The sequence below is a fragment of the Tripterygium wilfordii genome, chromosome 9, assembly GCF_013401445.1.
Source record: "Tripterygium wilfordii isolate XIE 37 chromosome 9, ASM1340144v1, whole genome shotgun sequence".
Taxonomy (NCBI): Eukaryota; Viridiplantae; Streptophyta; class Magnoliopsida; order Celastrales; family Celastraceae; genus Tripterygium; species Tripterygium wilfordii.
In genome coordinates, this window is record NC_052240.1 from 14,087,904 (window position 1) to 14,109,145 (window position 21,242).

General features: G+C 36.2%; 3 protein-coding genes across 9 annotated transcripts in view; 2 read left to right on the forward strand and 1 right to left on the reverse strand.

Moving 5' to 3' along the window:
* LOC120005837 overlaps positions 1 to 9,262 on the forward strand; it is a 29,768-nt gene extending 20,506 nt beyond the window's left edge. The window contains exons 26-37 of one of the 2 annotated variants that reach the window (XM_038855691.1): positions 228 to 332; positions 957 to 1,185; positions 1,575 to 1,937; positions 2,218 to 2,319; positions 3,036 to 3,179; positions 4,375 to 4,463; positions 5,468 to 5,550; positions 5,650 to 5,765; positions 6,189 to 6,274; positions 7,173 to 7,272; positions 8,241 to 8,329; positions 8,577 to 9,262. In XM_038855691.1, the coding sequence (XP_038711619.1) occupies positions 228 to 332; positions 957 to 1,185; positions 1,575 to 1,937; positions 2,218 to 2,319; positions 3,036 to 3,179; positions 4,375 to 4,463; positions 5,468 to 5,550; positions 5,650 to 5,765; positions 6,189 to 6,274; positions 7,173 to 7,272; positions 8,241 to 8,306 (1,483 nt within the window). In that variant the 3' untranslated portion in view covers positions 8,307 to 8,329; positions 8,577 to 9,262. Of the gene's footprint in view, positions 1 to 227; positions 333 to 956; positions 1,186 to 1,574; positions 1,938 to 2,217; positions 2,320 to 3,035; positions 3,180 to 4,374; positions 4,464 to 5,467; positions 5,551 to 5,649; positions 5,766 to 6,188; positions 6,275 to 7,172; positions 7,273 to 8,240 lie in introns of both variants that reach the window. The other variant, XM_038855690.1, reaches the window with a different exon arrangement.
* Positions 9,263 to 11,440: 2,178 nt separating this feature from the next.
* On the reverse strand, positions 11,441 to 15,503 carry LOC120006464. 2 transcript variants are annotated; one of them, XM_038856517.1, is made up of 4 exons: positions 15,351 to 15,503; positions 13,752 to 13,803; positions 13,147 to 13,302; positions 11,441 to 11,742 (listed from the first exon to the last, which is right to left on the reverse strand). In XM_038856517.1, the coding sequence occupies exons 1-3, from the start codon at positions 15,421 to 15,423 to the stop codon at positions 13,152 to 13,154; spliced, it is 276 nt and encodes a 91-aa protein (XP_038712445.1). In that variant the 5' UTR covers positions 15,424 to 15,503; the 3' UTR covers positions 11,441 to 11,742; positions 13,147 to 13,151. The 2 variants fall into 2 exon arrangements, with proteins under 2 accessions (XP_038712445.1, XP_038712444.1); XM_038856516.1 differs by having other exon boundaries at positions 11,441 to 11,745.
* A 2,951-nt stretch (positions 15,504 to 18,454) lies between these two features.
* LOC120005097 (FCS-Like Zinc finger 11-like) lies at positions 18,455 to 20,982 on the forward strand. 5 transcript variants are annotated; one of them, XM_038854557.1, is made up of 4 exons: positions 18,455 to 18,713; positions 19,011 to 19,072; positions 19,299 to 20,375; positions 20,471 to 20,982. In XM_038854557.1, the coding sequence occupies exons 3-4, from the start codon at positions 19,348 to 19,350 to the stop codon at positions 20,580 to 20,582; spliced, it is 1,140 nt and encodes a 379-aa protein (XP_038710485.1). In that variant the 5' UTR covers positions 18,455 to 18,713; positions 19,011 to 19,072; positions 19,299 to 19,347; the 3' UTR covers positions 20,583 to 20,982. The 5 variants fall into 5 exon arrangements, with proteins under 5 accessions (XP_038710485.1, XP_038710484.1, XP_038710486.1 ...); XM_038854556.1 differs by having other exon boundaries at positions 18,456 to 18,713; positions 19,011 to 19,068; XM_038854560.1 differs by lacking the exon at positions 18,455 to 18,713 and adding an exon at positions 18,720 to 18,905.
* The last annotated feature ends 260 nt before the right edge of the window (positions 20,983 to 21,242 follow it).

A 21,242-nucleotide genomic window follows, 5' to 3' on the forward strand; every position in this document is an offset into this window, starting at 1 on the left:
AGGCCTAGTTTCTCTATGCATTGTTGTAATATGGCGTTGGTGAATTAACAAATTTAGAGAACATAGGATCTCTCCAGACACCCCCTTCCTTCTTTCTTTTGGTGGTTTGAGTTGACGATGTTGGTTGATCTTATATTCTGTAGCTTGTCTGTTGCAACTTGCAAGCTCTCTTCACTGGATAACGGTTAGGTGGTCTTACTTTTTCTTGTTTATCTGTTGGCCTCCAGGCAAGCTCTTCAGCTCTATAAGGGTGATACTGCCCCTGTCATTCTGGAGATCATTAACACAATTGAAGGAGGTCCACCTGTGGATGTGTCAGCTGTTCGTTCCATGTAAGCTAGTTATAACCAGCATATGATGCCAAGATTAGGCTAATTTAATAATATACTGGTCCCCTCCTATGAATGGAGTATGTATCCCCGTAAACCTTTCTTTGGCTCAAATTGCTTGCTTCCTATAATTTGATCTTATGCTTCCTACTTTTATCTCAAGGTCAATCAAATATTTCCTATTTAAAAGATTTTCATTATTTAAGTTCACATCATGTTTTTTTGTATTTCTTAATTTAGTCCAACTTGAATTCAGTTTATTTGCCGTTCAAAGGTGATTATAAGGAATTCTTCTTCACAGCATGTGCTACTTCTTCTGTGAGTGGATAACTTTATTTGTGGCCTCTGTGAACCAAAAAGATATTAATTAGCCAAACTTAGTATATCCACTTTAAGTTTATTTTTCTGACTAAAAAAATAGTTTTTAATAGAATGGTGGCTCACTTGATGGGATGATGCTGCGAGTGTTGGACAGTCCTATGTGGCTTCTTGTGCATTTGGAAATTTTAATGTATTATTCACCATGGCACTTTGACCTAATTTACGTTTTATTCTATATGTTTAACGTTATCTTCAATGCATGAACATGTACAATGATGTCAAGCGACTAATGGACATTTGCTTCAGGTATGAACATTTGGCTATAAGTGCGCCTACAATCTTGGATGATTCTCTTTCTGCAGACTCGTATCTCAATGTTCTGTACATGCCGTCTACATTTCCACGTTCAGAGAGGTCCAGGCGGTCCCAAGAATCTGCAAATAACAGTTCCGCACATAATTCTGACATTGAAGACGGACCTCGTAGTAACCTGGACAGCATTAGATACACGGAATGTGTCAACTACTTACAAGAAGTAAGCATGTTCACTATTCATTCTTATCTTTTTGAACTTTGTTGGCTGCATAATCACAATGATTCATTGATCATGTCATAAAAATTTGTCACGTATGTTGACCAATTTGCATTGACCACTGTCTCTGAGTTCTGACTTTAGATTCTTTTTTATGTGAGAATGTTAAAATCTCTGCGACAACTTCCACTGGTAGAAGTTGGCCAATGATATAATTACTGCTGTTATACTTTTAAATTTTGTTTGCTTGTACCTTCAATACTTGAAAATTTTCTTCGTGATTGGTTTTGCATTGTCATCATTCATTACTGCTGAGTGTCCCACCATATGCTAATGTGTAATTGTTTTCATTTAAAGTGGTAAGGTTGTTAATCCCTTTTCTCCTTTTGCAGTATGCTCGCCAACATTTGCTCAATTTTATGTTTAGGCATGGTCACTATAATGATGCTTGCGCACTGTTCTTTCCTCCAAACACTGTTCCCCCACCTGCTCAACCTTCTACAATGGGAGTAGTAACTTCATCTTCATCCCCTCAAAGACCAGATCCTTTGACAACTGATTATGGAACCATCGATGACCTGTGTGACATATGTATTGGTTATGATGCAATGTCTGTTCTGGAGGATGTGATATCTACAAGAATGTCAGCCGCAGAATATGATGTGGCGGAATATCAGTATACAGCTGCAGCTCTTGCCCGTATTTGCACCTATTGTGAAACACATAGGCATTTCAATTATCTATACAAGTTTCAGGTACATGATCTTCTTTGTCCAATACTACTAATACTTCTCAATTTTCATTCTATTGTACTGCATGGATTTTTCATTCACATATGGAACGGATGGTTTTTAGGAAATATGTTGTTTGTTTGAACTTTGAACATTTTGTTTATCATTCTTGTTATGTTTCATTAAAAAATTTTCCACAAGCCAATTCGACCAACTTGAATGTGTTTGAAATTTCATCATTATGCATTTTCTATTTCATGGGAGGATTAATCAGCGGGTTACTCAAGTTTGCTCAATGCTTCAGGTTATTAAGAAGGATCATGTCGCTGCTGGACTTTGCTGTATTCAGTTATTTATGAATTCTTCCTTGCAAGAGGAAGCCATCAAACATTTGGAACATGCTAAGGTTATTTATGACTCTTCCACTTTGCAGCATCCTCAGTTGATCTCATTTAATATTAATAGGACTCTAACTAATCCAGAAAACTTGTATCATAGACAAGGAAAATGCCATCGATTATGGAACGGTTCACATGGTATGTTGACTCCTTAAGAGAGGCATGACAGGAGACAGTGTCTGTGTACTTTGTTTTTGATCAACTGAATGACTCTTAGTATTTCCTTTACTTATCAACTATAACAAGTGAGACCCATCAATGAGGGCCCCCGGAATAGTCAATGGATGAACGTTGAGAAAATGTGTTATGCTTAGGATTCTAAGCATGCAAATTAATAGTAAGAAGCTAATGTACTGCCAAAGCTTGTAGACAACAACGTTTTGCAAAAAAAGTATATGCATGTGCTATGGAGGAGTACATCATTGAGTGAATTACTAAACCCACAATCCAGGAAATTTTAAATATTAGGATCTTTTTTGAGATAAACTTACATTGGAATAGAGATTCTCATTGTCGTCATCATCATCAAATCCTTATGCAGATTGTAGTGATTTTTATTTCCAGTTCTTTTCTTTTGGAAGTTAATCCCATTATCTTGGTGTGAATGACGTAATGAATTATTAGAGAAACGTATCTATGTCTTCTTATTTGGTGCAGTTTAAGTTGTAATTTCTCTGAATTTTTAGCAGCTTGTCTGCTTATTGCTTATCCTTTTCAAATGCAGATGCACTTTGATGAAGGGCTGTCAGCTCGGTACAAGGGTGGAGATTCCACAAAGCTCGTCACAAAGGGTATCAGAGGAAAAAGTGCCTCTGAAAAGCTCACTGAAGAGGGGCTAGTGAAGTTTTCTGCCAGGGTGTCAATCCAGGTACAAAATTTATTTGCTGCAAAGTGCATAGAAATAAATTTGTTGGCTGTGGAGTGATAGCATGTTGACTGTTAGTGGTTGCTCATATGATGGTAAGATGAGACTACATATATAATCAAAATTTTGAGATATTACCTTTTTTTTGGTAGATATTTGTCCAAATTTTTTTAACTACGAGCTAGAAAATTTGTGTTGCTTTCTGGTTGTGCCTATCTGTGAGTCTGAGCTATTTATGTTTTGGATGTTATCTGCCATTCACATGTTTTCATATGCTAGACTTGCATTTGATTACCATGTTCATTATCAATAAAATGATCTTAGAAGAGCAATCGAAACCATGCTAAGTTAGGAAATCTGAATATTGCATCCCTTGTGTTCAATAATATGGAAGGTGGTTTAAAGGAATTGTGAAACATAGAAGTTAGGTGGAAATTTTACTGCCATGGTGGGAGGAGCACCTTTTACGGTAAGCAGTTTATTAGGTGGAAATTAGATTATTTGTTTGAGCCATATAACTGACTCCCTCATAGTGTATTTTAAAAAGCTCCCACTGAAGGCAAATTGATCACATTGTTATATAATTACCTTTTGTCTCCACCTGGCTTTAATACTTGATGGAATATGTATAAATGATGTAAAATGTCTCACCCTACAAGTTAACTTATTGGGTTGAATGGCAAAGTAACTAATCTTAACATGATATTGGAGAACGGAGCAAGAGGTCTTGGGTTCAAAGCTTAGCCTCCGCAATTTAAACCCCTATTTGTTGCCCCAAGTGTGAGCCTTTGTGTGTTGTTGGCCCACATGTGGGTCTTTGTGAGAGTAGCCATAGTGTTGAACTTCGTTTGTTGTGCATGTGTTGGGCCGTCAGATTGCCCAGCCCACACGTGAGGGGAGTGTTGGAATATGTATAAATGATGTGAAATGTCCCTACCCAATAAGTTATCAATAAGTTATCTTATCATGTTGAATGACAAAGTAGCTAATCTTAACAACACTAATTGAAAAAATACTCAATATGGACCAATAAATGTGAGAATCGTGTGTTAAGGTCTATTTAGTAAGCTATATCTAAACTTTCCTGACTGAAATAGGCTGCATGCCTCCTGAATGAATTCTCAATTGTTTTACTTCTTTATCCAGCTTCAATGGCTTTTAATCTTACTTGAATCTTGTAACCTTATATACACTACAGGTGGAAGTTGTAAAATCCTTTACTGATTCAGATGGACCACAGTGGAGACATTCACTCTTTGGAAATCCAAATGATCCAGAAACCTTCAGGTTGGTGTTGTCTTGGATGTTATTGGGTTTTGGGTTGGATTCCTGTTATTATAATGATTCTAAAAAAATTGTTGGGACCTCGTTTGTCAATGGTGAAAACTTCATGGTTGATTCCTCTGCTTGCGTAAGATTGAATTATGTGTCAACTTAACTACTGAAAAAACTTATTCATCTGGATTTTAAAATTGCTTCTGATGATGTAATTGAACTTTTCCTATTCACATTCTCTCATTCTGCTCTAAGATTTTCTCTTGTCCTTCTTCTTGTTGCTATCATTGCTGCTGTCACATAATTGTTGTTTCAACTGCCATGATCGTTCTGAATATTGTGTTCCCATGTTTTGTGATTAATTATTGTTATGCTTAAGGTGAAGAAGAGTTGATTGTATTGATATCAAGTAAGAGTCTTATGGTTACAAGCTTATATAGGGTGAACAATAAGAGCAAGACTAAACTACCCTATAACATAAACATAATATATCTCTGATAGTTGCAATATTCTTCATGTTATTATGATATTATCATTGTTACTGTAATTATTAATAATTGATGGGTGAAAAGGTGGGGAAGTGGAAGAGTAGTATGAAGTACCAATTAATGTTAGTTGGCTATTTGGGAAGGATACAATTACAGTAGAAATTTCTGAATTAGGAATTTTGAAAACCAACGCTGCCAACCTAATAGTATGAAAAGGGAATTCTGTGGAATAAAATGGGAACGGAAAGTTGCTCAAGGAAGCAGAGACGGTCGCGTATTTTGAGCGGCTGAGATTCACCTTTTCCTTGAATTGCTTTTTAGTCCATCATGTATCCTGAAATTTTCTGAAGATACAGCATTTGGCTAAATAATGCATTGAATGAGAAATTATATGTAAGATTTTTTATTATCCAATATAAATGCTTATTGGTTCTTGAATTTCATATTGCTGTTGAGAATTTTGTTCTGCTAAAAAATTGTTTTTAACTTATAGTTATGAAGTGACCTGTACTGTTTTTGCTGTTGCAGGAGAAGGTGTGAGATCGCTGAGACCCTTGTGGAGAAGAATTTCGACTTGGCATTCCAAGTGATATATGAATTTAATCTTCCTGGTAAGCATTACATTATGAGTACTCGTTGCTGTAAAGTATTAAATTTTTACGCATCAATTCTTGTAACATTTTAAAAAATTTTCTTTTAATTTCTTGCAGCTGTTGATATATATGCTGGTGTTGCTGCATCTCTTGCCGAGAGGAAAAAAGGCAGCCAGTTGACGGAATTTTTTAGAAACATAAAAGGAACCATTGGTGATGATGATTGGGACCAGGTAATATGATTGCATTTTCTTGTTCTGTTATCCATTGACACCACTATTCACTGGGACAACATCCACTCTTATTCTTTAGCTGGGTACATCCGATTCAATCATTTAGATATGCGGCAGGAACATCATGTGATCATGGTGATTCTACTAGTAGGAAAGGACTCATGCTGGAGAATAAACTTGATATTTTGTCCATCAATAAAACATCTTCATACTAATTTCTGATAAGATGCCGAAAAGACGATCAACTTACTTCCAGGCTGTGTTTTGGTCTTGGACCTTCGCTGCCAATATAATTATCTGTAGTGGAATCCTTCTTACATATGTTCATTACTATCTCGTCCATGTTGTGCCTCTTTTTTCCTTTTTTTGTTGCAATTTTTTTATGAACATTTTTGATAAATATTTTATGTTTTTGAACTGTAGGTATTGGGGGCTGCGATAAATGTATATGCGAATAAACACAAAGAACGCCCTGACCGCCTAATAGACATGTTAACAAGCAGTCACCGGTACTTTCTTCACTTTGGTGAATGTATTTACTCTATTCATGTAAAATTGATTAGAAAAATAGAATAGGTAAACATATAAACTGACTCTTATGCCCAAGGCTTCCGCACTCCATAATGGATGCAAGTTGTTGGCAACTTAAATTCATTGTGTTGCTATGGTTCCCGTGAAATATGCTAACCGTTGTGATATGTTCTCTGACCATACATATTTGAGCAACCATACATATTTGAGCATCGCCACCTTGCAAGTGTCCACACACACAAAAAAATAAATAAATAAAAGAAATAAATAATAGCTTCCTGGAAGTAGAGCAACTCTGTTTGCCTTTTTCAGAATGACAAACTAACATGTGAATTCTGAATGTATTGTTTCACCCATGGACATAGTACGTCTTTTAAAATCTTTTTCCTTGAATGTATTGCATTGTACTCTGAAAATTTTAGTCCCATAAACAGCTTTCCTGGAAGCTTGGAACAGGTAGAATAAATATGAACCATCCCAATGAATGATCTGTACAAAACCCCCAAATTCTACTTGTTGGCAACAAGTTAAACTTGGTCTTACCTGTGCTTGTTTGGCTTCTATGACATATGCTCAAGTTTTGTATGTATGTGTCTCCAATAATCATTTTTAAACAGTGGGAGCTTTGAGTAGTTTTGTAGGAACTTAATTGGAGAAGTTTCTACCACTTTGTAGTGATGCTGCTGTTTTTTTCTTTAAGCGGCCTAAAATGTTTTGAAATTATGAGGTGGCAGTGTAAGTGGTGTGTGACAACGTTTTGCATCAAATAGCTGCTGTGATTCTGTGACATAAATCATCAGAAAACGTTATCTGAATTTAATTTAATCCGTTATGTCTTTTCGGATATATCAAATCTTCATGTTCTTATTTACGCAGGAAGGTGCTGGCTTGTGTGGTCTGTGGTCGCCTAAAAAGTGCTTTTCAAATTGCTTCTCGAAGTGGAAGTGTGGCCGATGTTCAATATGTAGCTCATCAGGTTTGTTCTCTTCTCAGTCATGTTTACATTATGAATGTATGAACAAGTAAGAGTTGTTTTTTATTTTTTTATTATTTATGAGTAAGAGGGTTAATTCTTAATTTTTTGAGGGAGTGGAGAATCGAACCTTGCACCTTGTGCAAGTGGGAGCTAGCTAACATTAGGCCAAGAGCTCATTCTAAAAAAAATTTTGAAGGAGAGGGGAATTGAACCTTGCACCTTGTGCAAGTGTAAGGAGTTGGATCATATATATATGGTAGAACAATGGAAAGATTTACTCAATATATTTGAAACTGGTGTGTGTGTGTGCATGGAAGTGCAATTTTATGCTTCAGACATGCTTTATACTGCAAGCAATACCCACAGAAGGATCCACCATTTTTTTGACGGTACTTGTAGCAGACCCCTAATGTTTGGGATCAAGATTTCGATGGTGATGATTAAATGCTTCTGATATGATAAGCCAATTGGTTGACTAACATAAGGTCCATGTTCACTTCAAATTATTAAGATTTTTAATTGTTGATTTGGTTATAGGATTGATTTATATTGTATCCTCTGCCCTTTCGTTTCAAGCACCCACTAGGATCCCTCCCCTGCCACTGCCCCCGCCCCCCAAAACAGCAATATAAAAACCAAAAAGAGTTCTTAAAAAATGAGAAAGAAGGAAATGCCGGGGGGGGGGGGGGGGGGGGGGGGGGGCTGAAGGCAGAGCAGAACTGAATAACTACATATGTATAACACTTGTCTAAATAGATTCCACAACGTGGTTGATAAGGTTTGTCCATAGAGGCTTGGCCTCTGTTCAGGTGCTACACGCAGGTTGTCAACAGTATTTGAATCTAAATATCTAATGGCGTGATCCTAAATCTCATCCTTGGTCAAAATACATATGCTTGTGCTATATTGCTTTTGCTTGAATTACATTTTTGGAAAGACTCAATACCTTTTTGCATACCTACTTACAGGCATTACATGCAAATGCACTACCGGTGCTAGATATGTGTAAACAGTGGTTGGCCCAGTACATGTAGTTTGTTGCTCGAGGACAATCAAGGTATATCTTCCTTAGCCAATATGTTGGTCTTAGTAATTTGTTGGCACAAAGAATGTCGGAAAGCTATTAAATTCAATCATGTATTACTGGAGGAATCGAGGGTGGCTCCAGATGCTTGCATTGAAGACCAGTGGTGTGAATTTCGAAAATAATATCTGTTGGTTCCTGTTATCAGCATTCTATTTCCTTTCTTTCCCCAACCCCAAGTGGTCATTGTTGCTACTTTTTGGCTGCTGGGTTACTTCAGATCCTGAGTGATCATGTCAAAAATGTGGGCATGTTTGGAAGAGGAGCAGATGAGGCAAAATTTTACAGCCGAACCACATTTGTTATTGTACTACCAACAATCTAAACAAGTTGCTGCTATTGGAAATTGGAAATTCACCAGGAAGTGGTGTTGGGACGTTGACTAGTGAATGATTTCGGCTTTCATCTGATATCTTGGGGATATAAGAGATTTGAGAACAGCTATTGAATTTGGCATCTTGTGAATGTAGCAAAGGTAACCCTTTCACCTTAACCGGCAGTTGTATGCTAAATGTTGGAAAGTAGGAGCGAGGAAATGGTGAGAAGAGGCGTATGTTTATGTTTCTTCTTCTGCTTTTGCCTGTATAAAATTGTCTTTTGCTCTCAAAGAAAATGTATAATAGAACGTCTGTGAGGAATTTTTTGTGTGCCCGTTTGAGGGAGAAACTATATTTAAGTAGGCATTTGTTAGGAGCCTTTCCTGCTCTTTCAAAGGCCTTCAAATCGGATATGTACTGACCTACCTTTCCTCTATAAGTTTCAGTTGTATTTGATGCAGGGAAGCTGGAGGGAGTGATATACTTGCTGCCGAGGAAGTTGCAGTATACAATTTCCCCTCCGGTGAGTTTTTACCCAAACAGCATCATTTGAAATTTTGAATAACAAAGTTTAGAAGGTTGACTTTCATACCCCATCCAGATTTTCTATCTGCAGCACTCCTTAGGGTTTTTTCTTTTCTTAAGCTGCAGCATTCCTTAGTTGCTGATAGCCCTAGGGTTGTCCATAGCCGATCTCCGCAATTGAGGAACCAATCCGAGCCATGGCTATGGTTATTTTGGTGTGATTATCCGAACATATAAGGTCTGGTCCAGTTATGGATTCTAAAATATCATAACCAAATAAATTCAGACATTTCGGTTTTGGTTAAAAACCGAACCAAAAACCAAATGGATACCTTTAGACCCAAATACCCTAGGTCTAGGCCCAATTTCCCATTAGTGCTAACTTTTTAATTAATCTTGAAGAAATAGACGTTGAATAAAATAAATTTACCAAGTATCATTTCATTATGTTATATCAGCTCATTATTTTATATTATTTTATATTATATCATATTTTTTATATATATACACACTTAAGTTACATATTGGGGTTGTTGAGATGGCCATGGGAGACATCCTCATTGTATATTTTGTTTTCCTTTTTTTTCTTGAATATATTATTTCTACCGGTCTTGTATATTTGTTTTTCTTTAACTGTGATGAGATAAACATTTATTATCATTATCATGAATTTTTATCAAACTTTGTTGGATGGAGTTGGAGTTGGAGTCGATCATGGGTTATTTTCTCCCCCTATTTGATATTTACTCATGCTTCTTTCATTTCTTTGAAAACCGATTCGATTCGAAAAATATTATTATTACGGTTTGGTTATCCAAACATATGTCGTCCGATTATGGATTCTAAAATATCATAACCGAATCAATTCGGACATTTCGGTTTCGATTAAAAATCGAACCAAAAATCAAATGGACGCTCCTAGATAGCCCCATCTATTTAATATATTTAAATTTTCTGCCCACTCACTGGGTTTACACTGATTAATTATTTGAATGCTCTAGTGTAAACAAGCGAAATGTCCATTATTTTTCTTCCTACAGGGGATTTGAATTCTTTTTTAACTCCAGCAAAATCATTTGTGTAAAATGCGGAATCATGTATGGTGGATAGAAGTTTTCACATGCTGCAAGTGCGTGCATGTGATAGGCAGAGAATTCATATTAATTGAAGCTGTGATGTGAGAATATTTCCAAATGAGGAAACATTACTCACCCACTCGTTTTCCTTATCGTGTGATTTGATATCCGTTTCCTTTTTATGAGGATGCTGACTTCGTGGGGAGGGAATGGGTGGGGGGGTGTTGTTTCCATTTCTGGCTATGATGCGGTCACATAATCCGTAAGCGTATCACTGTGGTTCATAAAAATGACATAATGAGACAGTGAGATGTTTGACCATTATTGTTCTAGGAAGGTCTACCAGCAAAATAAATAGAAACTGATTCAATAAGGTAACCCTTATTGTAGTACCAAAATCTATAAATGAATTAATATAACTATTTCAATTAATCAAATTCAAATATGTAGATCCGAAAATATTCCAATAGTGGTTTTAGAAAAATTAACAAAATAAGATCAGGCATGAACCAGTGACGTCATATTAACTTTCTTTGTGGCTTACCTCGACAAGTCTTCCTATCTCCTTGTCATGACCACGAGAAGATTGCCATCAGGTATGTATATTTTTCAAATGTTTTTGCCTTGCCTTTTTATCTAAAGGTCCATCTTGTGATTTTGGGTTTATAATCATTAATGGGTACCTGAACCTTTGCCCTCGACAAGGGCATCAAGAGTTGGGTTGAGGACATTATCGCAGACAGTTTTTGGTTTGTAAGCATAGCTTTTAGGGTATTGATAATGTGTGCCTAAGAGTATTTGTTAAGAATTTACTAGAACATATCACAATATGTCAAGTTTGATCAACATTTTCTCACCTAATTTTTCAAACTTAAAATAAGTATATTTTTCAGATTTCAATGTATTTTTTTCATCCTTATCTGATACCCTACTTTTTATAGCTTCACCCCATACTTAGTTGAATTACTTGTAAGCATCGGGGAAAAAAGGAAGAGGAAAAGTTACTGTAGACCTAGGTCAAAGGTATTGTTCGAATTTAGCCACAACACGCAAGGGTATAAAGGGCCCAAGTCAATCCAAGGCCATCTAATTATTGATCTGTCATGATGTGCATAATATTGTTGTAATGCTCCTGGCTAGATCCTGCTTACGTACTTCTACCAAAATCTAAAAGCAGCGAGTTTTATTGATTTGAGCATGTGCCGATTTCCCCAATATTTCAAAATTTATGAAAAAAAGGTATAAAATAACGATCCTTGCCTCAAATTTTCGTATTTGGATATTCTATATTGCTAAACTAAGACATCCATCAAATACAGTAACTATCATATTTGGATATTTGACGTCTGCTTAAGGTGGATCACACTACAGACGAAGAACAACCCATAGTAAAAAAGTTTCAAAAGAGAGAGTATCTCACCGAAGTCGACAACGTTGATAAGCAGGAACCTCCATCAAGTAGCCACACCTTCTACACAGCAAAGTGAACTAATATTTTATATACAAAATTCTTCTTGTTGCAGAAGCAATATGCACGTGTACCAAAAGACAGAAATAACCAAACAGAAGAAATATAGAAAAGAATAACATGTAACATTAGCCTATTCAAAACCAAACATGATTTGACTATAAATCTGGCCTTATTATGCAATACAAAGTTTCTGGAAGTCATAAGAATGCTTATGGGCAAGCTGAAAGCACCAAATCAGCGACCATGCATGTAATATAGACCAAAGATGGCTAGCTGCATTAAATGAGTGTAATATAGAAGAAACACAATCTTTCATGTCATTAAAAACTTATTGCACGAGTGCTTCAGTCTTTATCAAGGTCATTTGGATCAGTCACCAGAACTTTTAAGAAACGGGGATGCTCATCTTTTTGCCCAACTCAAAATAAGCTCTATTCAGATTAGCAGATATGGAAAAAATTGAAAGAAGCGCAACATCCAAAAGATTTTCACACACTGATAATTTCTAAAAGTTATCGACATTCGGGCCTAGATGTCCTTTGCAGAAACGAGTGAATCTAAATCTCATCTGTAAATGCCCTCTCATAGTGTAGAACAAGACGGCTGATACAATAATTTATTAATTACTAAGGTCAAGGATAAAGTGATAATCGAATTCCATTTCAGGAAGGTCTAGGTTTTCAGAATGTAAAGAACGGCCAACTTGCAAAAATTGCATATAAATATTTGCCATTCTATGCTTCCTGGGGAAAATTCTTCCCTCATTGGTTGAAATATTAAGTTTTTCCCAGCTTTCGTGTCCTCTTCGCATATATGTAACATATTGCATCATTTGTCAACTCAATTACAAAGGTGGCTACGTGGAAAATCAATTGGTGTCCAAAAAAAAAAAGTAGTTGATTAATATACTACCCTTAATTTGATTATTGCACAGAAAAAACTTGGCAAATAAGGAAGCAGAATTCTCATGGAGGATGGCTCACAAGTGGAATACTTTGATGTTTTAAGAGACAATGATCATCTATTTATCTTTTAGAAAGGAACATCGAACACTTTTAAAAAAAAAAAAGTCTTTTCAAAGAAAGAAACATCGAGCACTCCTAACAAATGTCAGCCAGTGCAATCCTTTGCCATCAGTTGATAAATATCTTCTTCTTTTTTGAATGAAGAAAGTTTTGTACTTCTATGTCAATGCATGTACATTTGTTTATTTATAGGCATGCCAAGAGACTTATGATACATATCCCTGAGTTTCTATGAATCCAATCATTATATGATTTAATGTTGTGCAAAAGCATGAGACCTCAGAGAGGGAAATGATAGAACTCACAGTAAATCATTATTATGATATAATGCTGTGCAAAAGCATGCGAATTCAGAGAGGAAGATGATAGAGCTCACAGTTTTTAGTCTCTGCGGCTAAGCATGTCTAGAACTGTGTAAGCAGCTTTCTGAAATCTTTCTTTTTCCTCGTCCAAGTCCTTCTTCCTTTCAATAGCAGAGTCTTTGCACTTCCCTATCTCTTCCATTATTCCAGCTGTATTTTGCTCAATTTCACTACATAGAATTCATTAAAGGAAAAGACATGCAGATGAGAGACAAAGCATGAGCCCAGGATGTGGGGAAGGGGTAACGAACCAAATAAAGTTTAAGCAAATGACTTTATATCCTGAAGAAGAAGTTGAAGTCGTTTCATTCATGCAAAGGAAACAATAATGATATAGCAACCAGGAAAAAATAGGGTTAGGTGGTTGTGTTGTTATGATGCTAACATCAGAAAGTGATACAAGTATGCAAAACTTAAAGCATGCTAGTAAATATCATCACAGAGTTCATAAGTAAAAAATTTACTACATTATGTCCTGCAGTGTTTCTCCGCAAAAGTAAAACAATCACATGATAGCAACACAAATGGCCTGTCCTGTGCAGGTGGAAAAGTGTTCTCATTTTATATCTATTATTGGCCAAAACAATATTTCTGGAGTAAATATTTATTTTCAGCTCACTTTATCATCTTGAACATGTTGTCCACTGCCATCTGGATGTGTTGTGACATATCTGTATCCAGTAAAAGAGAACATTAGGTTTAAACATGCAGAAAAAGAGATAAAAAGCTAAAAACACAAAACAAAAAGTATGGGGTGCGAAGGACATACCCACAAATAACTAACAAATGCAAATATTGCAGAAAGAACATTGCAGAAAGAACATTGCTAAGAAGCCCAAGATTATGGAAATTCAATGGTTCAACCAAAGAAAATTGGACTGCAGAGTGAAGAGTACAAATTTGACATGTTCAGATGACCATAAGTGGCTCAAATATTTTTGATATATATATTTCAGTAAGTTCAGTGTAACGATTCTTTAGTATTCTTCATCATCTTATCTAGGATACCGCTTCTTTCAAATGTGTAAACTTGGTCACTATTGAGAGAAGAAAACAGGTTTTGAGTTAATGCACGATGATGAGTTAATCATGAACACGATTTTGTTATGAAGTAAGAGATAAATCACAACCTGTGGATCATGGACATCGAAGATAGCAGAAAATACCCTAGGGAAATAGAATAGTCAAATTAAGGAATAGATGGCAGTTCACCTATTCCGAGACAAGAACTCCAAGGAAAATTTTGGTATCATGCAAATGCTTTGGACCAAGAATGATCAAGATAATAAAATAAAATAAAAACAAAAACAAAAACAAAACAAAAGAACATGTATGAACCAAGTCACACCAAGATGGCTATGGTTTTTCTACCACCAGCTTGTTATACACAAAACACCAAGCAAGTGATTTAAAACTTCAGAGGGGAACAGGCTATGACATTGATCTTCTCAAATTTCAAAGCATTTCACATTCACAGCATTAGCATCAAATTTCCAATAATTACGGGACAAAATTTGCCAGAATCAGGAAGCCAATTTCCCATCACCAAAGTGAGATAACCACTTCTGTTTTATTGCAAACAATCAGGATAATATAGCAAGACATCAAAAGTTTACAAGTGAAGAAGTGAGAGAGGGAAAAAAAAGAGAGAGAGAGGTTATTATTGAAAAAGACAATCAATCAAAGGCACTAAAATTATCATTTTACATCAGCAACATACTTGCGTGCTCAAGTAAATAAATACTCATTCAGAGTCATAAATTACGGAAGTTCCAACAATCTCAACTGTATAAGACATCGAAATATTACATACAATAACTATAACTATAATAGGAGATACGCACATGCATTTTTAGTATGTAAGTGTGAAATTCAGCTAATTAACAAAAATTGGAGAAGTAAAAAAAATAAAATCCACTAAAATACTGGTAGATGATGATGTGAACCTGACGAATATTCACGAATTTTGACTCGGTTCCATGATAATCTACTGACTCCTCAATGCAGAAATCACGTAAATTATAAACAATTACGCTAACTCATCGCCACTGAAACTGTAAAATTCGAACAGGATCGCGCTACTATAATGAATAATTATAGTATTTTCAATAATAATTGGTTAAGAAACGACAGAAAATTTAAGCTGATCGCTCTTCCTCGTTGTTTTTTGGTGAGAAAATAAACAGGTTAATCGATAAACATCAGAGAGAAAACGAACCATAAACGAGGGCAGAAAGCTTCTGTTCAGATTCTTCGGGATTCGGAACATGTTGAGATGGTGAATTAGCCATCGCAGCTGCTTCTCAAGGTTTCCTAAACGTGAGAGAGAAGAATCTGAATTCTGAAAGTTTTAAAGGCGCGCGTTGGGTGTGAGTGAGTGACTTGGGTAAGGCGGTTTTAAGTGGACGGAAATGACATAAATGCCCCTTTCGATTTGGGGAATCTTTGGGCCGAACTAGGTTTGTGTTTTGTCTTAGATGGGCCGCCCAAACACACAATATCATTGACCTGAACTGGCCCAGTAATTAAACGGCGTCGTTTTACAAAGAAAAGTTCTGTTCAAGAGACTTTTTAAAACTTTCTGGGCCATCATTCCAATGTGTTGTCAGGCCCAACAAATAATAAAACATAGGATCTTTTTTAAAATCTGCACTTTATCATCTGCCACCCATAGTCACAACAATTATTTGACAAAATATAATCCTTCATTTAAAAAAATCAAAGAATCAAATCAATCACCAACAATACACGAATTGGTATTTCTTTATTCTCTAACAGGAATTTTTCGGTACTTGTGGAGGGAGCAAGACTAATATAAAGAATTAACAATTACTAATATAGTACTCTAATAAATTTAAATTATTTTTTCAATAAGTTTAATTAATCCACTCTGTACCTGGTTAGGTAGATGAGTAGTAGTTCAATGTCCAGACTGCATAAATAATAAAAATTTGTAATTATAATGCAAAGACCAGGCTAATAAATACTGCAGCCAGTTAGCTACCCTTCTTCATGGCCACGCCATTCATTGCACCTTTTTATTTTTCAACTCATTCTTTTTCAAATTGTTTTGTATGTATGTAGAGAGACTATCTGAACAGCTTGTGACTTTAAATGAGTGGATCTCATTTGTTTTGTGCGGTGCACCTGCCAGACTAAATAATCCATGTAAGTAAAAGCTCAAATCATTTCACATATATTGTAGACGTGTTTTAATCGACTTATGTATCAATGGCGATGGTCATGAATAACAAATTCATACAAACCCGTGACTTATAGTAAACAATATCTCTAATATGTTTTACAAAGAATTTTAACGACACCTAATAGGCTAATACTCCAATTTACATTTTTTAAGCATCACATTATCTATCATTTAACCTTTTTGTACAATTGTTAATATTATTCGAGTTTAGTAGCTTAATGAAAATTTTTACAATTATGTGGTTTTAACTTTTAACCATCATTGCACGTCAGGACGGTCATGGCATGCCTAAAGATTTTCGCCAAATACGTGTTTATTGATTGTGGTTTTGCTAAATAATAGACAACGATATTGAGCAACTCAATAATTTATTATTACGCGTCACGTATATGTGACAGACATTAACTTCGACACAAAATCAAGCGTGCTCAAAAGATAATAATGTACCTTTTTTGTATTGTGTTGTACATTTTGAATTTGAAATATCCATACTTATATCACAACTTCTAAAATAGGTAAGAGAAAAAAAAAAACGTTTTCAGAATATAATCAAGCATATCTCACATTTGTCAAGCTTGCACCTGAAAAATTATTGTTAATTTTGAGACAACGAGTGGTTCAGATGGTATTCATGTGTGCGATATCTTATAAAGGTTTTGAATTTGAGCGTCCCTCACCTCCTACCCCTGTAATTAAAAAAAATTATTGTTAAATTTTGTTCAACAAACATAAACAAGCTTATGGAAGCCCTAGCTCTCTTGGATTACGAGTTGGGCCTGCATGGTAAGTGGTAATTAAGCCCAAGCAGAGAGAGATGTTAACCACGTAGGCCCGCAAAGAGAGAGCGTTACGGTTCGTAGTACTGGGGAAAGAGCTACACCGTTGGTGACCGTTCGATTTCGCAAAGATGTGTGAGAACGTACGTACACGTGGCCGTTTTTTCATATTGTGCAAAGCTGAGTCACGCAAAACGACAAAAAAGGACAGTACCTAAAAGTTGAAAAAGTTGTAACAGAGGGAGAATGATTAACTTTGAGTCAGGATTTAACCATGGTTAGCGGTGCTAACCCTTGGTGATGTGGCGGCAAATGTAGGGACCAGCCAATTATTAGTTAACGATCATTTACCGGCGTTTGCTTCCGTTATGCGTCGCTGTCTTTAGTTAAGGGGGAGTTAAGAGAGAGTGAGACGTTTTGACCGAGAAGTTACGGGGTTAGTCTCAAGACGTGGCGTAGTGTTGAACACTTTGCTTGCCGAGTAGGAATGTATAAACTCTATTTGCACATCTCAATTTACCATTTTACTCCTCATGTTCATTTCACAATTTTCTCTCTAAAAAATATGACTTGTGTTTCATAGAATTTTCATCTTTACCTCAATTTTTGATTGGCCCTTTGTTTGCTCTACTTGTTATTTTTCGTCGATGTTGATTTTTAGGCTCATAAAAAACGTTTTCAAAAGAATGAACCTGGCCTAATAGACGCACTAAGCCCACATTGAAAATATTGTCATGGTTGGTTTTTGGTTCTTTGTGGACAAATCGATTAACTCTCAAGGTTTTCATTAATACGCGTCTGTAATGTGAGATGAACTGAGTTTTATTTATAAATCACTTGATTAACTTATGTCAAATCGATGTGAGATTTTTAGTCTTGACATGTATTGGTGAGTTAATGATTTTTGATACTTACAAAATAAAACAAAGATCCAGGTAGATAAAAGTAATTAGACGTCACATCATTATAAAAAAGTTCAAACTCGCCTTTCAAGTTTCAACCTCGCAAAATCGGACCGATTAGAGTAAACTCGTTAACTCCGCTAAGTAACGACAGTCAATAGCCGTGACCGTTTGTCAGTTTCAATAAACAAACCTCCAATACTGAAGTCATATTTGTCGTTTAGTGCTGACTCGACAACAAAAGGGTAAAAAAGTAACTGAAGCAAACTCTTTTCAGGTTACCCATTTGTTGTTTTTAGCTCTTTTTGTCTTGATTTTCCTGTAAATGATAATTACACCCAATTCAACCAACAAAGCGAGACTGACACCAAAATAATCAAATGAATTATGTACGAGTTAAGCACAAATATTTATTTATCTGCATAAACATACATACAAAAATTGGTATTCTATACGTATAGATTTCGTAGAATTAAATTATAAAGTTACAGAGAGAAGGTGGGGAGGAGTATTTCAGAAGCTCACTGGTTCGCTGATTTTGAGGCAGTGCTAGAGCGAGAGAGCGGAGTACTGTGCAAGTTTTCACATGATATAAAACAATAGCATTGTGTAGAGTATAATACTGTATTTGGGTCTCTTCTCTAAAAGTTTCATATCTGTGAAGTTTCTCAGAGAGGAGGAAAAAGCGAAACACCCAGGTGTGCTTTCTCATTCATTCTCTGATTTCAGCGTTTTTTCAGTTCCCTGGTTATTTCTCTTGTACTTGATGAGTATTCGTTCAAGGTCTTCTACAATTTATGGGTTTTTTGTTTGTGGGGTTTTCGGTGTTTTTGATATCTTGATTATTGACCTCCCATGGATGATTTGTTTTCGTGCGATTCGTCATCTGGGTAACTACGCTTCAAATTATTTTTATTTTTCTTTGGGTTTCTCGACCCCACAACATCTGCATGAATCTTGATATATGAAAATGCATTCTGGGCTTTTGTTTGTAGATAATCGAACGTACATTTGGGGTTTTCGGAATCACTGCAGCTAGAAATCTCTCTCTGTGTATGTATGAATTTTTTTTTCTTTCATATGTCCATATTTCTTTTACCTTCTTGATTTCAGATGCATGTGATATCTATACAAAAAGAAGAAAATGAACGTGATATCTTTTATCATGTTTAATCTGTTTTTCTTTGTGCTTTTGATGCTCGATAATGCTCTTTGGATGTTTTGGATTAGTTATTAATGATTCTTTTTCGTTGCTTATTCGAATCTGTTGATTCTTTACCCAGATAAGGGATTTTAGGTATTTCAAGGAGGGATTTTGGGGGTTTTAAGAGGATGCTAAGAAAGAGGACCAGGTCACAGCAGAAAGATCAACCAATGAGTCAGCTAGCAAAGTCTGATTCTGTTTCTGAGTCCTATAATCAATCGGATGTGCTTGGGCACAAACAGAAAAACAGCACCTTGTTCAGTATACCTGGTCTGTTTGTTGGATTAACTCCTAAGGGTTTATCAGATTCTGACTCTGTTAGGAGCCCAACATCACCATTGGAGTTTCGGGTGCTCGAGAATTTACGCAACTCCATCAGGTCCCCAAGGTCACCCCGATTTGGGCAACAAAAGAGCTGGGGTTCTGGTAAAGTAGGCTTAAGCATTATTGATTCTCTTGATGATGATACCAAAACATCCAGCAAAGTTCTTCGATCATCGGAGAGTAAGAACATTCTTTTTGGACCGAGAGTGGGAGTGAAAATCCCAGATCAAACTCAAATCAATTCTTTTGAGGCAGCAAAGTCATTGCCTAGAAATTTTGCTATTTCCCCTCATACAAAGAACAAATCTTCAACCCAAAAGGGAAACTCTGATGTTCTTTTTGAAATTGGAGAAACCCCAATAGAACCTGATCCATTTGGAAAATTCCGGTCTTGTTCATTAGATTCCTGCCGGTCATTTTCGGTACGGTCTACTCCGACCCATGTGAACTCTCCTCCTAAATTGTTTGGAGGATCCTCATATTCAAACACTTACTCTCATACAAATCTCACTTTCACCCCAATGTCCGTTGGCTCTGGCAATGGATTTTCTGGATCTCTCTCAGCAAGCGAGATTGAGCTTTCTGAGGATTACACTTGTGTAATTTCACATGGTCCTAACCCCAAAAAAACACACATTTTTGGTGACCGCATTTTAAAGTGTCACAATAATGACTTGAGCAATTTTGGGAAGAATGGAGAGATGGAAACTGATTTGCAACACATGGATATAGTCTCCAAAACTGCAAGCCTTTTTAACTCTGGTGATTTCTTGAGCTTCTGCTTCTCTTGTGGGAAGAAACTGGAAGAGGGGAAAGATATTTATATCTACAGGTTTTGCCCTTGTCGCATATCCTAGCCTTCTCACTATGTGCATTATAATTTGTATAAGAATATTGATGTTAATTGTTCCTTTCAATTTCTTTCAGAGGTGAGAAAGCATTTTGCAGCTTAGATTGCCGTTCCCAGGAGATTATGATGGATGAAGCATTGGAGGAAGACACCGGCGAATCTTCTGAGGATTCTCCCACCCAAATCTGATGATGGTGCAGATAACTTTCTGAAACTGGCCTTTTCATCAATCCATAGAGTTGCTTGCCTCAGCCATGAGCCACCACAGTACCACACCCATTATTGATGGAAAGTTTTATGGAGGTAGTCACTTTGGATCATCTTTTTACAAAGAGCTGTTTATGTGCATCTGTTAGCAGCCATGGATGATCGTTTTTGTACATGGTTCGAGTTGCCATTAGTCTTTCAGCTCTCATGGGCAGGTGGGTGGGTTATAGTTATCATAGTTTTGATTTTGCTTTGCATGTATCAGACAGATCTTCGTGGTCCATGAAGGAAGTAGCCAGATTTTATGGCTCTCCTATGGCTTTTGTTACTCCCTTTTATCTCTATTTTGACAGAGTTACGCCCTTTTGTTAAGCACTGTAAACTCAAGACTTCTCTATCTCTCAATGAGGAATCCATCATAAACACGGCCACATTTATCAATGGTATTTGGCAATGCTGCTGCTTTACAATTTTGACCCAGAATTCATTTGGAGCGATGCTTTATACAGAACTATGCAATAGCAGTTTCAGTGTTGGTAAGAAGTGTCAATCTGTTGTCAATAGCAATAGGGACGAAGAACAAGGCAAAACAATAGGTCATTTATTGTGAGGAACAATGTAGTAAGCATTGGCCGGGTGTAA